The sequence below is a fragment of the Hippocampus bargibanti genome, linkage group LG09 (genome assembly GCF_051943395.1).
Source record: "Hippocampus bargibanti isolate YZ-2025 linkage group LG09, ASM5194339v1, whole genome shotgun sequence".
NCBI lineage: Eukaryota > Metazoa > Chordata > Actinopteri > Syngnathiformes > Syngnathidae > Hippocampus > Hippocampus bargibanti.
This window is the reverse complement of record NC_142742.1, coordinates 4595602-4614838: the sequence shown is the minus strand read 5'-3', so window position 1 is coordinate 4614838 and position 19237 is coordinate 4595602. Positions and strand designations below refer to the sequence as shown.

At 41.1% G+C, this 19237-nt stretch overlaps 1 protein-coding gene across 1 annotated transcript in view; it reads right to left on the bottom strand.

Moving 5' to 3' along the window:
- The window catches only part of stxbp6 (syntaxin binding protein 6 (amisyn)), a 37964-nt gene that overhangs the window by 7601 nt on the left and 11126 nt on the right, over positions 1-19237 (bottom strand). The window contains exons 3-4 of the mRNA XM_089004840.1: positions 3523-3653; positions 3269-3434 (exon numbers count right to left, since the gene is read on the bottom strand). Coding sequence (XP_088860966.1) covers positions 3269-3434; positions 3523-3653 — 297 coding nt within the window. The remainder of the gene's footprint in view (positions 1-3268; positions 3435-3522; positions 3654-19237) is intronic.

Below are 19237 nucleotides of genomic sequence, written 5' to 3'. Positions count from 1 at the left end.
ACGAGACTTTACTGCAATAATAATAATAAAAATAAAAATACCTGTATTATTATTGCTGTTATTGCTTGCCAGTCCTGGCTCATTCTGGGCTACTCAAAAGACCACTCAGAGTGAGCAAACATACAGCAACTATAAGTTTATGTATCACCGCTGCCGAATGGAATCCGAACATCTCCAAAATCGAGATGTTTTCAGAGAAATGCTAAACAAAATAAACTATGTTGTTCTCACCAGCGATTTAATTCGCTAAAATGTCCTGGTAGCAGATGACCACCCCTCCTGGCCTTTGGCTGATAATGATTCCTCGCAAAATGTCCTCCCACTCACCCCACACATTGATTCCTCTTTTCTGGTTATTTCTTCTTCTACGAATACAATCTTGGGTGGCTCTTCTCCCTCCCCTCGCTTTCATTTCCCTCTTTTGCCTCATTTTCCATCCAATCGTGCTTTTACAATCCCTTCACCCATTACAGTCCCGACTTGAGTGAATTTGTCAAAAGAAGGCTCCGTCTTGAGCTGCCCTTTTGGAATGCAATTCTCCTTCTGCGTGTGGCATTTGTCAGCCGCGCCACAGGTTGACAATGAAAGGTCCAGGCAGTGAGCATAACTCACAAATAACCTTTTAGGGGTAAACTAGAAATGCCTTGCAGATTGTAACCTGCCCTACATCCCTACCACCCACTTAAAGTGACAAGTCACATCACAGTTTTCCTCTGCGACGCCGCATCTCGGCCGATAAGAGTCTCCCACAGTTAGGGTCCCACACCTGAGCAGCGTCATGATTTTTGTTTTGCACTGGTGTGAGACTTAAACTGGAGTAGACAGCAATGCTGGCAACCTGGGAGGCTCCTGCCACAAGGCAACTTTGGTCATGTCATTGACACACAAGCAGAAACAAGAGAAGAGGTGTAATAATAATAATAATAATAATAATAATAATAATAATAATAATAAGAAGAAGAAGACGAAGAAGAACAAGAACAAGAACAAGAAGAAGAATCAGAAGAAGAACAAGCACAAGAACAAGAAGAAGAAGAATCAGAAGAAGAACAAGAACAAGAAGAAGAAGAATCAGAAGAAGAACAAGAACAAGCACAAGAACAAGAAGAAGAATCAGAAGAACAAGAACAAGAAGAAGAAGAATCAGAAGAAGAACAAGAACAAGAACAAGAAGAATCAGAAGAAGAACAAGAACAAGCACGAGAACAAGAAGAAGCACAAGAACCAGTAGAAGAACAAGCACAAGAACATGAAGAAGCAGAGGAAGAAGAAGCAGAAGAAAAATTGAATACATTTATTATGGTGATGATGATGATGATGATGATGATGATTATTATTATTATTGTGCTGATGACCATTTTATATTTCATTTAATGGTGTACGAGTTGAGTGACCGCTGGTGCGTCTGGCTGCCGCTGCTCACCCGCAGAAAAAAAATGTTTTTCTTATTCGGTGCCTGTAAAATGTCCTTGAGAGTTTTGAAAAGCGCTTATAAATTCTATTTATTATTAATTATTATTATTATTTTTTTTCCCCAAGATGGCGGCGCGTGAACACGCAGCGGCTCCCCTCTCCCTTGGGGGGTGAAAACCACTCACGAATAGTCTTTGTAGGGCAACAAAGAAAGCCTAGCTAGCATACAACAAGCAACTGCGCTCCGTAGCGTTTACCCCTGCCACGGAGAGAAGATGAAGTGACTCGGCATGTTTGTCTCTTTGGTTGATGAAAGTCAGGCGAGAGCCAAAAACTGGCCGGGCTGAGTGTGGGTGGCGTGCGGGGTGGCGGGGGGGGGGTGTTTGGATTAACAACTTCATGAATAATACAAAAGCGGAACAGTGTTCAAAGATGAGAGTTGAGGGTAAACAGATCAATATCGGATTCATCCGGGCAGGATGCTACTTTCGCCTGCTGGCTTTATGAACAAAACCGTTTAACATCTTTGCGGTCAGGAAATGACACGATTGGCTGGTTGGGCGTCAGACAACGACACATATTGCTGAATAGAATATTTGAGGTTATGAACTGGACCATTTTTTTAAGACAAGGGATGAAATAACTCTTTTTCAAGAATTTATTTGGGAATTGAAAATATGACATAAGCCGCCATTGCCGAATTTGTTCGGATTTTGTTTTCTGGTGCCGATAAAGCGCGGGCCATGGCCTCTGGCAATGTTTTTTCCCTTTCACAACGGGGCAGTATTTCTTATTGTCTTTGTTAGCACTTTGTCACAGCTTCCGCTGCTCTTAAAGCGCTATATATGCTGTATGTCATGCATATTAGCATATTTGACAAAAAAGCTCACTTTGACATAAACCAATCTGTATGTTTTGCATTGTTTTTTTTGGACAGCCACCGTCATTTCAAGCTCATATAACTCCAGACCCATATAATTTAGGAATTAACTTTTTTTTTCTGATGAAAGAAGAGAGTCTAAAGTTTCTTACGGTGCATTGAATTATGATGTACTCCAAAAACTCAATATTCTGTGGGTCCAGAATTTGAGTGACAATGACAAAAACCCTGGAACTGGAGTGGACACATATTTGCACGTCTGGCAGTGAATTAGTTAAACCTAGCTCGAGCTAACTAGTTAAATCTAGCTAAAGTTAGCTAGAGGACAGTGCTAGCACAAGTTAAAGCTAGGACTGGCTAGCCTTTTACTAGCTAGCTAACTAGAGGCCAGTGCTATCCCTAGTTAAAGCTAGGGCTAACTAGCTAGCTTTAACTAGCCTAGTACTTGAATGGACACATTTTTGCACATGTCTCACAGTGAATGGGTTATTTTTTTAAATCATTCGCGATTGGAATTAGGGATGGGCACTGAATTAGAATTGTTTTTTTCTTCAAAAAATGTCAATGTGGTCTTTTGAACAACTGTTTCAGCTGCAGTGTCATAATGACCCCCCCCTCCCCCTCCAGAGGAGCATCAGACTAAAGTTGTGAATGATTGGAGCTCAACTTCCTGTCACAGATGGATTTTTTTTTTCTCGCAACCTCAATAGAAAATTGCTAACTTTTTATGAGCGAGTTGTCAATTGCCCGCGGATTTTAGCTCTTCCCGGCAAGTACTGAGCAGAAAGAATTCCAAGTGGATGGTGGCCACAGTTGAACAAATAGCTCCGTTTTGTTGCCTTGAATTTGAATACCCTAGAATAATTGCTCACATACTAATAACCATCAATGAATCCATTCAAATCAGGTAGCAGAACACATTTGAAAAACAAAAGTTGCATAAATCAAGACACCCCTCCCACTCAAGAGTCTCACCTCCAAGCAGTTTGGACTGACAGTTGACAAACTCTGGTTTCCGCATGGGAATGTAACGTTGGCAGGTGTGATGAAGAATCTGGACAAAGGTACATTTTTCTCCCGCAGAACCGGCAACCCACTGGTCAAAGGCGTTATCGAACGTCAGGTCAAACTCGGGGGAGTCCTTGGTTAGAGTAATGGTGAAGATTTGTGGTTCAAAGATGACAGTTTGAGAAAGTAAATGTCTGAAATGGAATTGGACCATTGCTTACTTTATGGGAGTCAATGCCGTTGACTTGCCGTAGTTGGTCGATCATCCAGTGGGAGCGTTTGACAAAGGCGGACGATCCTTGAAATTGTTTTACTTTGGTGATGGAGACGTGGGTTGGCTTCTTATTTGTCACTGTTAAAACATACAAAATAAAACGCTTTGAATTACAAATGAAAAAGTTTTGACTTAGGATCAAGAAAATATCACAACGCAACACTAGGCGTGCAACAGGTCCGGCAACGGTGGGCCTATTCTGCAGGCCTAAAAACATCTAAATCACAGATTAATGTGAATTATATTTTCTCCATGAATTCTTCATTAAATAATTCCAAATTATCTTTCAGCTTCCTTTCATTACTTTTCCCCTGTTGTGCTGCTTCCAGATGTGTGTTTTCATATTTAAGCATATAACCAATCACATTTACGCCATCATTTGGTACCAGGGTCAGAAATCGACCCGGATGCCTTCACAATCAGTTCTGCAGGCCCCGGAGTATCAAATGTGTCGATTAAACAGTTGCTTTAACGAATCAGAGACCGAATAGGCAACTCAAGGCCTGCTTGAAGGCGCTGGAAACGTCAAAGTTTTCGCAAATTCTGATTGGCTAGTCACTCGCCAATCATAGTATCACTAGCCGCTCGTGATAAGAGCATACTGGCCAGAGCTAGCACACTGTATCTGTAGAAAGCTGTATCAGCAAATATATTTTTTTGTCGATTTAATTGCGGTTTTGTCAACCCACAATGGCTGAAGGAGAAGAAGATAAGGATTTGGTTGCAGATATACTGTTAAAAGCCATTTTCAAGACGGACTTTTCAAGAATAGATGCAGATCATGGAGAAAGATTGGACAGTTCTGAAGCTAGCAAAAATAACAAATAATATTGCAATTTTATGAGGTTATCGTGAATCCACACGTTCATAGTAAAAATCAGAACAGTTTAATGACAGTACAGTAAAGTCTCGTTATATCGATATTCAAGGGAGTCCGAAAAAATATTGACATAACCGGGACTATCGATATATCCGACCCTGTTTGCATGTAATTTTCTCCGTGCGTGCATAGAAATAGTATCGATATAACCGGGACTATCGATATATCCGATATCGATATATCCGATATCGATATAACGAGACTTTACTGTATTTCGTAAGTTCGCACTTGCAGCTGTCGAGTGATACAGACATAGCACTACTGAAGGCCTAGGAGTGACATTGCTACAACGTGGCCCATGATAAATTGGTTTGACACCCTCAATAAAAACTGATGTGTGATTTCCCTATTTGGTCGATCAAAATCAACAACAAGAGTGCAAAATATTTTGGAAGTACGCCGTTCATCTCCTTGTCCTCAAATTGGCTACAATCTGACAATATTATGTACACATCCTCTGGACGTCCATGTTTGTTTACAGATCACCCGGGCTCATGTTGTACTTCATTTGTTCCTTTTATTGCTTTTATGACCTAGCGAGTAGACCTCCGTTTCCGCCATCCGGTCAACTATTGTGTCGCCTCAGATAAGAGTAAGTGTTCGGGTCACTTTTCCTCCACCGTTGCGCCATAACGCCGCTCTACAAAAGTCACAACGGTTCGCCGGGTCACATCACGTTACGTTCCATCATGCAAAGCGGGGATCTCGCCGGTTCTGCTGGCTGTTTCTTTAGATTTGATTTATACAAATATAGGCAGGGCCCATTGTTGCATCAGGTGATGGATTCAGTGAGCGAGCTCCCCGGCGAGCGAGGGGATGTTTTGCGTGTCCATTTGGACAGCTGCAGCTAATGCGCAAGGTGTTGGCTTGCGGTCACAGGAAGGAACAAAGGCTGCCGGAAAGCCACAAGCATGACCAAATCGATGAGGTGAAAAAAAAATTGACAGCTGGATCCAATGGAACGGCGTAGGAGAGGACTGATGACACTAAAGTTACTCAAATTCACAACAGAATAATTTGTTACATCTGTGGTAGCGGTCGTTGAAGAGAAGCCAGAGCTCTGATAAATGTTTTCCCTGATGAACCGGGAAAATTGGCTGTTGCGAAACGGAAAAGATTATTAAAAGCTATTTTGTAAACACAAGGTGAAACTAAGAGGGGAAACACGTATCAGGGGAGCCCCACCAGAACGCGTCATATGGTTTCAAACGAAAAAAAAAAAAAAACATTAGCGTTGGAAGTGTAAAGGGCAAAGGGTATGACAACAAATTCAGTGAAAAATTATCAAGTCACAAAAATTATATGTATATATCATTTTAACTCATTCACTCCCACTCCAGTGCCAGGGTTATTGTCATTGTCACTCGAATTCCAGGACCAACAGAATACAGACATTCCCCTACTTGACCATTTGTGCGTACGTTCACGCACATATGGTCAAGATTCTTGGGATTTCCACCAACAACCCAGGTTAACTCATTCGCTGCCAGACATGCAAAAATGCCAGAGTTTTTGTCAAATCCTCGAATTCCAGGACCCACAGAATATTGAGTTTTAGGACTACATAAATATTCAATGCAGCGTAAGAAACCTTAGTCTCATCAGAAAAGAGTTAATTCCTAAATTATATGGGACTGGAGTTATCTGAGCTTGAAATGGGGGCGCCTGTACAAAATAAAATGCATATTGATTGATAAAAAAACTACAAAGAGTCCTTTGGCAACACAAAATTCCTACTTATTTCAAACCGATAAACACTAAGGCAAAAATTAGTGCATCCAAAAGATATGCTGCCAAATGAAAAACTAAGTAATGTAGTTTATTCAATACATTGTAAGAATGAAAATTGAAAAGAGCAGTACATTGGGGAGACTAAACAAATTCTCAAAAAAGACTATCAAAATCGCAGGGATAATACTAGTGGGCCTCAATCGGCAGTACATATGCACCTAAAAGCTAGCAACCACTCATTTGACGACAATGAGGTTAAAATCTTAGCGAAAGAACATAGATGGTTTGAAAGGGGAGTAAAAGAAGCGATTTTCATAAAACAGCTAAATCCTTCATTAAACCGATATGGTGGGGTGAGGTTCAATTTGGATCGTTCGTACAACAGCCTGCTTAGGCAAAATAGGATTAGTAATACTGATGAGGTGATACCGATGGAGGTGGGGCAATCAGGCCAGTCGTTAGTCAGAACAATAGGAACAATCAGTGGTGCTGCAGGGAGTAGTCCTCTGCTCCCCCCCAACCTTAGAGCAGGGACCTATCATAGCAGAGTCCGGCACCGCCATGTCTGGACAATAGGGATATATATATAGGGCCTAAACTACCAGTAAGACTTTAGTTTGCTGACGAAGTTTCTTGGATAAGAAGCGAAACGTCCGACACTTTCAAAGAAGTACAGATGACGGCTGCAGAAACCTTTTCATAATAAAGAAAATACATAAATAAATAAATAAATAAATAAATAAAATGGTTAGAAAAATCACAAAATTAGCCCAGACGTTATGCCAAAATCTGCTTTTCAAGCATCCACATGCACGTTGCACTCCCTTTCCTGCAATCGTATTTATTTCACTTTCAGTCTGGCCCACCAAAAATCTTCCTACGATATTGGATCTGAGCGCAAATCGGACACTTTCCAAAGATATGAAAAGAAACATTCAGTACGGCTCGTTACACATTCACCGACTTTGCATTGTAAACACACACAAAGGCCCGAGGATTAGAAATGCGGTTATGTAACAGTGAAAACACGTTAGTCACTTCATATTCGCCGGCAGCCCCGTTTCACTGTTTGTTTTATTCCGCTAAATAGGAAGTGTCGCGCTACCTGACACTTTGTTGGCAAATGACTAATCTGAAGGTGACAGAACAATCCCACAGCGAGGTCTTAAAAAGTGCCAGACAACTTTGAAGCTCTCAAATTACTTTCACGTTCAGTTGACTTTCACTTTTTGTCCTTGAAGTTTGAAAATATTAAACAATGATTTAAAAGTTACGACTTGACCGAAACAATCAATCAAAACCTCGCAGGGTACACGCTCAAAGCTTGCTTGACAGCAAATATTAATCATCTTTATGACAAACCGATTTCCTGGTTGAGAGTGAGCTCAGGTTGTATGCGAACGCACTTTAAAATTGGAGAATGGCATACAAAAGGGAATACAATAAAATACAATACATGTGGCTTTAGAATGAAACAGTTAAAGTAAAATACAGTAAAGTCTCGTTATATCGATATCGGATATATCGATAGTCCCGGTTATATCGATACTATTTCTATGCACGCACGGAGAAAATTACATGCAAACAGGGTCGGATATATCGATAGTCCCGGTTATATCGATATTTTTTCGGACTCCCTTGAATATCGATATAACGAGACTTTACTGTAATAAACACAAAATGCAACCCAGACTGCTTTTCCCTCATATGCTTCATTGTTAAAAGCCGTTATTATATAAATCAAATGACAACAGTGGTGGGCAGTCAGGGCCTGCAAGGCCTTCTATGCTGGCCTAAAAATATCTGAATCACAGACTCATATTTAAGCATTTAACCAATCATATTTCAGTCATCATTTGTTACGATGGTCAGAAATCGACCTGGACGCCTTCACAATCAGTACTGCAGGCCCTTGAGTTTAAAAATCAATGTCAATGAAACTGTTGCTTTAACCATTCAGAGTGTCGGTTGGTAACGCAAGGACTGCTGGAAGATGTTGGAAACGTCACATGAATGGCTAGTCACTAGTCAATCATAGTATCACTAGCCGCTAGGTGATAAGAGCATACTGGCCAGAGCTAGCACACTGTATCTGTAGCAAGCTGCATAAGCAAATATATTGTTGTGTTGATTTAATAGCGGTTTTATCAAGTCACAATGGCTGAAAGAGAAGAAGAAATGGATTTGGTTGCAGATATACTGTTAAAGCCATTTTCAAGATGGACTTTTCAAGAATAGATGGACATCATTAAAGTTAGACAGCTCCGAAGCTAGTAAAAATAGAAAATATTGTGATTTTATGAGGTTATTATGAATCCACACGTTCATAGTGAAAACTCGAATAGTTTAATGACAGTATTTCTTGTTTCTTCAAGTCATTTTATGGCCAACTGCACCCTCTAGTGGATGTGTAGTAATATCACACCAAACTCGCAGCTAATTGATTCAGACGTAGCACCTGTGAAAGCCTGGGAGTGACAATGACTAGCACGATGGTTCCCACGCTTGCTCGCTGTCAGCAAAAGTCCATATCGAGGTTTCTTTTCCCGAGACATGGAGCCACTTCCACCAGTGGATTAGTTTTATGTTGTGTTCGGCTTTGATAGTCACAGCCCAAAGGCAAAAATTCTATTTGGGACAAATGTTCAGCTTCTCATTGTGGAAATATTATCAGACTCGCATTGGGGGAAATCAAGGGAAGCGTTTCCATGTTATCACATCGGAACGGGTAAATCCTGGCGTGAAGCAAAGACGATCCGATGCAGGAAACAGATGGCGAACGACGAAATGACAATGACAGTATTCAGGCCTACGGAAAGGCACATCAATAATTTCCCTGGCCAAATAGGTTAAGAAGTCATCGTACATATTTTCATCCTAATTTTTAGTGTGACATTTATCCACTCGGTGTACGTAAAGTGCTTTAGTTGGACGACGTTACCGTTGCACCAAGTGGATCTTTACGGCAGACGAGCCCGGATATCATTTCAATACGCGGCCAGTCAGGAGTTGCCAACGGCTGCTATTTAAATGTCGCACGACCGGAAAATGGCCTTCTGTTCCGCCGCAATTTTGTATGATGGAAAAGGAGCTAACGGCGCTAATTTCAACATCGAGTACATGGTTGCAGACGCAAATGCGTTTTTTTGGGAAACATTAACTTGAATTGTTCTCGTTCGCTCATTAGCAGACAAATTGCTAGCAGAGTTCAAGTGGGATGAAAAATAAAGCATAGAAGGCGTGGGTAGTCATCCAAGTGTTTTAGAATTTAAAGGTCGACACCATCCAACACTGCTGAGGCCCTTCTTGAGAGAAGCTGCCAAGCGGATTCATCGTCAGCATCGGCGAGACTAGCATTGGCGGCGTGGAACAAAAGGCCTCTTGAGAGCTGTGAGCACTGCGACGCCTGTGTTATAAGTCTGCTTCTAGGCGGAATGGTTGCCGCGCAGTGACAAGACATTAGCGCTCGATTGTACTGCGTGTACCTCGGTGAGCTATTAGCTCTTCGGGAGTTGAATGTAGGGGCAATTAAATAGTCCGCGGAGACACGGTGATAAACTAAGCTGCTGTATTCGGTCGGTTCTCTGAAAATGTGCGGTTGCGATGGTTCAAAAAGGGTAAATGACCATTGTTGGGAAGAGTGAAACCTCGCTATATTTACCTTGTTTTCAACTCATTCATTGCCAGACAATGTGCAAAAATGTGTCCACTCCAGTGCCAGGGTTTTTTTTTTGTCATTTTCACTCAAATTCCAGGACCCACAGAATACAGACGCGCCACTACTTACAAACATTCGAGTTACAAACAGCGGTACTTACGAACATTTTTGTAGTAACATATGTAGTATTTTTTCCAGTTGTACGTGTACATATCTTCCTTAAACATATTCATATAAAACTTAAAATACTGATATAAGCCCGAAACATATGCTCCATACAAAATATCGCACTGAAGCAACCTATGAACAAATTCGCCTTACGAACGACCGTTCGGAACGTATTTCGTTCGTAAGTTTTTTTCGTGTGTTTTGATCAAAAGAAACAACCAAAGATTGGACAACAAAGGCAACGTCAGTCAAAGGAGACGCTGAATAGTTAACGCAGATACTAACACACGATTCGGATAATCGCAATACCAAAGTCATTGTGTCAAGGTTGCATCGCTTCACCTGGAAAACTCATGTTCAAGTCAGATAGACATACATGTGATGAAGTTTGTCCATCACCTTATACCCCCCTTGGGCCACTTCATACAGCCGCTATTCAAGCCGCGCCAAGTCCACATACACAATGCATTCCTTTGGAGATCAGGCTCTAGGATACGAGCGAATGTTTAATCACACCAGGGCTCTGACTTTAGCATTCTTTCGCTCTGTGATGTTTGCTACGAGATGAATGGGTCTTTCTCTAGAAGCATTCCACTGCTCCATTCTTTTGTAAGAACTCCGTTGGATTTTGGCTGTGAACTTTGAGCTCTCATATATTTTGTTTCATGTTTCAAAAGAGTAAATTTGACCCCTTTACATAGAACAGAAGCCTCTCAAATAAATCATTGGTTGATTCAAGGGCATTTTCCAAGCAGGAATCGTTGCCTTATTTGGAAAATCTGCCTATATGCACAGTACAACGTGCCAAAACGCTGGAGAATGTTTCATTGCGAGAAGACGTCATGAAAAACGCTCTGGTTGTCATTGCACAGTAAACGTGGAATAAACTGGGATATATCAAAACAAGGTACAGTACATTCCTGGACAGGTCATGCTTTCAGGATGATGTTAACTAAATTCTTGGAAGCAAACATTATTTAAAGGACAACCGACATAACTTTTTTGTTTCCTAATTGACATCAGAAAAACGTTGTATAGCATCTAAAATACCCAAAACACGCAGGATGATATTTTTAGTCAAATGCAAAACGCCAATGAAAATTACTTAAAGTGTCTAAAAAGTACTTAAAATTCAAACCGGAAGTGGTCAGTTTCAGCAGGTCCCGCCCCCTTGTTCGTGGTGTCACGCCAAAACGTCTTGCCTTGCTCAAGAAGCAAAACAATGGCTTCAGATTCGGAGAAGATGCTTTCTTGTTACTCATCCAGTTATGAATATGATTCAAATAGTTCTGAAGAGGAAAGCATAAATGTCTGCAATCGATTAAAGAAGCTATTCCCTGTCATTTTGAGGCATCTGGATAGAAATGTTGCACCCAGAAAATGCAGAAGATGGCGCCAAACTCCGTTGGAAATGGGCTGATTTGTCTGCTGGGAATTTGTGTCAGCAAATATGAAATAGTTGTCTTGGTGCAACACACAACGATTCACCATTGCGTTATTTACGTGTTTTCCTTCTAGTTTCGCCATCAACACGAAGTTTTCAGACCAAACAAAGTACCGCAAAATGCATTGTGTGTTCTTTTCTCGGTCAGGGGTGTTCCTTCCGTGACGTCAGGAATCGTCACCAACTCAAAAACAAGACTTCCGGAATATTCAGCGCGAGTCTTGAAACGTAAAATATAGCTATATGCGGTGGAATCTTTGTAAAATACGCTCAGAAGAAGTCATTTGAAGCGATTTTACAAATTATGGACACAACTTGTCTGCAGGAGTCGGTTGTCCTTTAAACGGGTTTGACATATAACAAGGCAGACATTTTAATCGTGACTGTTTTTTTAGAATTTATATAAAAATGACACAAGTTGTTTGAGAAAAGATCATTGACCTTAAAAACTTGTGTTCAATGTTTGCAGTGTTTTATGTGACGGGTTTCAGTTATAAGTCACTGTGATGGTAACGCTCCCTCAAAGCCCTTTGGAAGTGAAAACACGCGATGATGTTTCAAAACATTACATTTCAAGTCTGTCTCTAGACCTCATTTCCTTTTCCCAGCTGTTCTCCTTAGACACGGTCTCGTGGAGGTTGTCTCGATGTCATTTGATTCCCATTTGATTCAATATCTGTAGTAACGCAAAAAGCTGAATTCAACTTTGGGACTGATGTCAAAATATCAAAACCAAAACATTGTGTCCAAGAATTTGGTAGTTAGCCACTCAGAAGCTATCAGCGCAGTTTTCCAGTCGTGCAAAAAAATATTGGGATAGCTATTTGGCTATATTCAGCGATTATTATCTGGCTATCTATTAGCTATTTATTAGCTATCCATTACCTAGCTGGCTAGCTATTAGCTGTCAAGCTGGCTGGCTGTAAGCTGTCGGCTATCTGGCTATTACCTATTTATTAGCTATCCATTAGCAAGCTAGCTAGCTTTCTATCAATTCGAGCTAATCTTGCCTTTGAACTATCAATGAAGTTGAAACAAGTCCAAATTTCACTGTGTTTTCTATCCAGATCCATTTAAAACTTAAGGACATTTTGCAATGAGCCAGGGGTGAAAAAAAGGTTAGACGGGATGTGGGTTGGCACCATGGCATCTATCGACACCCCCTCTGGAGGCAATGCCACCGCACAGCCTGGGGACTGCACACTGCTGAGCCACCGCTGTGGTGAGACCAGCTCTGGTATTTCATACTAAGAGTATGCCTGAGCCGCCTCCCTTAAAAATAAGTAAAGCTCACTCAAATCTCTTTAACTCAGAACACATATTCACTTCGATAAAGGCTTTGGGCTGGATATGTTGTGTGATTTATGCAGAGAGCGAGAAAAAAAAAATATATAATCAGGCTTGTTCTGTTTGTACACTCGGGAGGTAAAGTGATGAAAGTAATGATTGAGGTTATCTTATTTTTTTTTTTGTTTCATTTTTTTCCCAACTTGTTCTTCCTGCTGCACAAAAGCAGAGGAAGAATGATATCATAGATTAATATCATTTGCACAACTCCCAGCTGCTTTCCTGCTGCATGGAGAGACCAGATGGGGGGTGAGGGCAGGGTGCACTTTTTCATTCCGCTTTTAACTTTTTGGAAGTGATACAGTGATTATCCTAGCTTCTTTTAATTCATTAGCCACTGGCGCTAACTCAACATTAGACATGGTCCAGGACATTTGGGGTGGGCGAGGGTGGGATGAATTTTGGGATGAGCCACCTGAATGATCTGCTCTTCGTGGGGGGTAATCATTTTATGTGGTCATGTTTCAGTTATCTGGATTTTTTTTTATATATTGTCAGTCACTTCACTCATTGGTGAGTTACTTCTAATATTCCGGATTAACTCATTAATTGAAAAAAGTGTCCACTCCAGTGCCAGGGTTTTTGTCACTCTCACTCAAATTGCAGGACTCACAGAATATTGGGTGATAGGACTACATAAACATTCAATTCAGCGTAAGAAATCTTAGATTCTCTTCTGTTATCAGAAAAAAATATTTAATTCCTAAGTTATATGGGTCTGGAGTTATCAGAGTTTGAAATGGGGGTGGCTGACCAAAAAACAATACAATACAATACATAGATATTGATTTATATAGCTCTTTAACAACAGATGAAACTGTAACAAAGCGCTAACATGGACAAAAGGCAAATGCCGTCCCCCCCTTGTGAAAGAGAAAACCATTGCCAGAGGTCTGACCAGCGCTTTATCAGCACTCCCCCAGCAAGAAAAAACATAACTTAAACAAATTTGGGAATGGCGCTCCACATCACACTTTTCAATTCCTGAATAAATTCAGGAATGGCAGTGAATGAGTTAAAAAAAGAAACATTTCTAAATGCGCTTTGGCTGAAACTCGCTGTGGCAACACATTTGCAAAAAGTGTCTGGTGGCGGGCGAAGGAGCATATGGTGCTTTGGATCGCTTCGGCTTGGAACGCGGCAGGCGGCTACTTAGCCACTGCTGGTGTTTTCCACAAAGAGGATGATTCCAGCTGCTCCTCCGGGTGACCTTCATTAAAACAATGAATATGAATGCCACTCACACGCGTTATATGCTAAGTAAGGATGAAAGCATGGCAAGAATAACGATGAAATGTATTATTCATATTATTATTATTATTATTATTATTATTACTGATGAAAGAAGAAAGTTTCTAATGCTGTATTGAATGTTTATGTAGTCCTAAAAGTCAATCTTCTGTGGGTCCTGATGTATGAGTGAAAATGACAAAAACCCTGGCACTGGAGTGGACACATTTTTGCACATCGTCTGGTAGTGAATGAGTTAATTTATATCATATATTTTTTGTTGTTATGTAAATGTTCTATTTTTGGCCAATATTTATATTACTCTTCTACTTTATAATTGTGATTTCCTTCCCCATAATTAATGTTTTTCCTGGATGTGTATTTTGTATTCTTTTTTTCAGTTAAACTTCCCATTTAATATTTGTCTGAATTTGGTTCTGGTGTGTTTTGCATCATATCCTGTGTTATTCTCTGGAATTTCAGATTTTTTTTTGCAATAATTGTGAAAGCGCTATATAAATCAATATGTATGTATTGATTTTGTACAGCAGCCCCCATTTCAAGCTTAGATAAGTCCCGACCCAAATAACTTGGGAATTAGTAACCTCGGAGTCTAAGGTTTCTAACGCTGTATTGAAAGTTTATGTTGTCCTAAAACTCAATATGATGTGTGTCCTACAATTTGAGTGAAAATGACAAAAACCATGGCACTGGAGTGGACACATTTTTGCACATTGTCTGGCACTGAGTGAGTTAAAGGACAACTCAGTCATCATTTTTTGGGGGGTCATTCCACCATCCCTTTTATGAAACAACAAAACAAACAAAAACATGTACAACTCCTTTGTTCTATTGGAAGCACAATGGACTATTATTGTACTCTCCACTAAGGACTTTAAGAGGTTTGGACTCATGAGATGTCTGCTTCCTGTGATATTATCCACTCCTATTCCTCCCTACCTCGCTCTCGGCGGAGAAGGTATTGTGCTCTAATATGTCAGATCAATCTTTCATGACAAAGAGGAGCATCCGGGCAGAGTCGGAGGGAGCCGATTTATGGGCCACACCTGTAGATTAACGTGATGGGAGATTGGATTGGATTGGATTGGATATGCCTTTATTAGTCTCACAGTGGAGAAATGCTAAATGCTAAAGTCATATCTGTCATGTCCTTCCATAAACTAACTGGAATCTTTATGGGAATGTTTCATCTTTTCCAAAGTCAACGGAATGTTTGCATTTTGTGGGGTTCGTCACTTCGTCTGTGTATGCTCTCAGAGTCGTACAGGAGTGGGCCATCGATGAAAAGGTTTCTTCAGCTGTCGTCTATACTTCCTTTGAAGGTGTCGGATGTTTCGCTCCTCATCCGAAAACATTTGTCAGTGATCTAAAGTTTCGCTGGTAGCTCTGGCCCTATATATTGTATATTTCTAATGGACAGAGGTGGCAGTGCCAGACCTCTGCTTTGATAGGTCCCTGCTCAAAGGTTGGGAGGAGCAGTGGACTATTCCCTGAAGCTAATTTGATTGCTTCTTTTGTTTTGTCTGATTATGTTCTAAGAATGGCCCTGATTTCCCCCATTCGCTCTGGTATCACCTCAATTTAGTTAGCTCACGAAGTTTTTCGGATGACGAGTGAAAACGTCCGACACCTTCAAAGAAGTACAGATGACGGCTGAAGAACAGATGACGGCTGAAGAAACCTTTTCATTGACGGTTCATCATTTAATTCGCTTTCCAACAGTCTCAAGAATGATTTTAAGATTGACGCTAGTATGTTTGAAGTGAAAATGTCTGAAAGTCTGGTTTTCCTGTTTCCAGTTACATGATTAAAACGGTCATGATCAACAAAATTCAGAGCCACAACTCCTCAAACTGCCAATGCAATAATCCTTAAAGTGCAAAATATGACATATTAGTCTTGAGCTAGCCAAAATGTTGGAAGAGGCGCAAAAGAAGAAGTCGATGAAACGGGAGACGCTTGCAAACATCCCACTTGGACGGCAGCAATGGTCTCTGTCAAGTGTCCAAAGCCTGTTAAGTGCATCCAGAAACAATTGTTGCAACAGGAATTAATGGACTTGAGCAACCGAGAAGGCGATGAGGCACAAGGCCATTAATAGCAGTCTATTTTACTTTTGTTCAACTGATCCGCCATTACTTCTCACCCGACCATGGACGAGCCACTCTCAAAAGGCCTTAGAACCCATTAAAGCTTACTAAAAAAAAAAAAAAAAAAAAAAAATCAGACTATATTTCCATTGATGTCTGTTTGCTGTTTCTGTGTCATAACAGCAGATAGAGGAGTCGTTATCATGACGACGAAATTACGAGTGTTGCTTCTGGCGATATTTTAGTATATTTCTCCAACTTCTACTTCCTATATTCTTCCCACAAAGCTTTGCAGTAAAGTACAAGACTGAGCCAGTGTTGTCTTGCACTTGCCTCTAGCTAGCTAGTTAAAGCTATCTGGCTAGCCCTAGCTTTAACTAAGGCTCGCACTGCTCGCTACAGCAGATAGTGGAGTTGTCATCATGATGACGAAACTGCAAATGTTGCTTTTGAACGATTATTGGATATATTTTAGTATGTTTCTTGAACTTCTACTTCCTATTTTCTTCCCATTAAGCTTTGCAGTAAAGTACAAATAGATTAAGACTGAGTCAGTGTTGTCTTACACTGGCCTCTAGCTAGTTAGAGCTAACTAGTGTAAGATATCTGGGGCTAGGTAGTTCAAGCTAGCTTTAACTAGGGTTAGTACTGGCCTCTAGCTAGCTAGCTAGATAGTTAAAGCTAGCTAGCCCTAGCTTTACCTGTCGCTAGCACTGGCCTCTAGCTATCTTTCATAACTTTGCTGCTGTGAAATGTAAATTTCACAACTGTGAGACAAATAAAGGAAAATCTATCCATCCATCTTGTTAAAGCTAGCTATTTAGCGTTAACGAGTGAGCCATAGCTGGCTTTAACTAGCTAACAAATAGGTTAAGACTGAGCCAGTGTTGTCTTGCACTGGCCTCTAGCTTGCTAAAGCTAGATAGTTAAAGCTAGCAAGGGCAAGTTAAGCTAGCTTTAACTTGGCCTCTAGCTAGTTTGTTGAAAGTAACTAGCTAGGTTTAACTATTTTGCATTAGCTACCTTTAACTAGCTATTCTTGGGTAGTTTTAACAAGCTAGCCTTAGCTAGTTAGAGGCCAGTGCAAGCTAGATTTTTATTTTGGAATTATGTTCTTCTGACAAAGTTCTATTTGGAATCACACCTTTCCCTTTGCTTTGAACATCCATTTCTTCGCCTCGACGATTATTCACATTCTTCTCTTCTGAGATTCTTCACTTCGGCTCACACTGTGCAGATGAAAGTAAGAATTTAGAGGGCAAGCCTTGCTAAGGCCAATGAATTTTTCCAGGTACGGGGGGAATTTGGTTGTCAGGTCAGAGCCAATACATACGGTCAAAGTACACATGATCAAAACCATGTGGCGGTGTGGTCATCGCAAATAATTGTTTCCTGCCGCCGGGTGCCATCAACACGTAACACAACACGTCGGTTCAAGAGTTCATTCCCGACAAGGAGGCCAGAAACGCAACCTGTTCTCTGTCAACGTGGAGAACAGGAGGACCACGCCTGGTGCCGCGGTTACAACGGCACCAGGTGGGAAGGCTCCTTTGCACGTCCATTAACAAGTTGAATGTCTTTTATTGGGGAGGTGAACATTCCTTAATTCAGACTTTAATCGATGTGGTGCAGAGTGAAAAGTTTGTTTCCCAGTTTGTTTCCCAGCCCATCCATCTCACAAGGTATTCAATAGCTCTGGGGCGGCGCGGTTGATGATGAAAACAGAAAAATGGTGGGGTAGAAACGCACGAGGCTGAGGAGGAACTGCAGATTTTATTTACCAAGTGGCCTGAAGCAAAAACATTGGCATAAAAATTAACTCCCTGACGGAGATAGTTGAGGGTGGAAAGCTTTTACTTGTGCAATAAGGTGAGCAGGGTCTATGGAGCAGCCGGTACGAAACCCGCAGCGAGATCAATCATAAACCGAAGACCTCCTCAATTTGTTGACCTCGCCGTTTTTCGTCTGTGAACGCGGCGTATGTCAATTGATAGCGGAGGATGGCGCTGGTGAGAATACAGTAAGTATTCTCTCATCAGGAATTATGTCAAACGGAAATTCCTTGATCCAGAATTGTATTTACCACTAAATTATTGCAAAGATCGATTCCCTACCACGGAAATTCCGATTTCTGGAACACGGAATTACAATCCACGAAAAATGGTGTCATTTCATGCTCCATTTTTCTTGCCGGTGACGCAGTTGCGGCGACCTGAGCAGAGGATGCTGGGAAATCTCCAGGTTATCCACATTAGCTTGCTTTCGAAATCATGCGTTGTTTAGTGTCGTGGAGAAGTTGTATTACGTCATTCTCATCAACAAGTTCTGTAATCATGGCATCCAAATGTAAGAGAGTCATTATGAAAGAAAGAGTGAGGTGTATTAAACTGAGCGAAGAAGGATATAGGCCTTCCGTTTTCTTAAAAGCTTCAAATCCGATGCACCTTGTGTATGGTCATGACGGAAATAGTTTCACTCCCAAAATGGCTCCTTGCTAGACACATATTTAGAACGCAGAGTGAACTGTGTCGTTGCTTTATTAAATAAGGTTGATTGACATTTGATAATTCTGTTGGCATTGTCTCGAGGGTAGACCCATCTAGTGGATGCGTTGCAGATTACGTCTTATAATGCGGTGCGCCCAAAGTATGAAAAAAAAATGACAAAATAGGCCATTCATTTAAGGTGCGCCTACAAATCCAGTGTGCCTTTTAGAGTGGAAAATACAGTACAATTAATGCCCTAACCAGTTCTGGATTTGTTTGAAAGCCTTAACCTGTTTTGAAGCTGTGTCACCCACAGGCCTCAACAGAAACGGCAATGACCCAAAACGTAAGGTGCCGAGTCGTTTATCTCAGTGCGACCGCTTCGATCATGAGCTTTGATTTTGTGCCGTAGGCGATGAACCCGCGTAGTGCAAATCCGATAAAAGCCCTTTTGAAAAGCGTATGGTGGCAAAAGATGCCGTGGAATCAACATCTGGTGCGCGCCAGCGAAACGGTGACTGGGTCTTATCTTTTTCAACGGGGCCTCTCGTCTATCTCTTGCCAAACATTCTGTGGGCGGCGCAGCCTTTTAGCCCAGAGGTCCGGC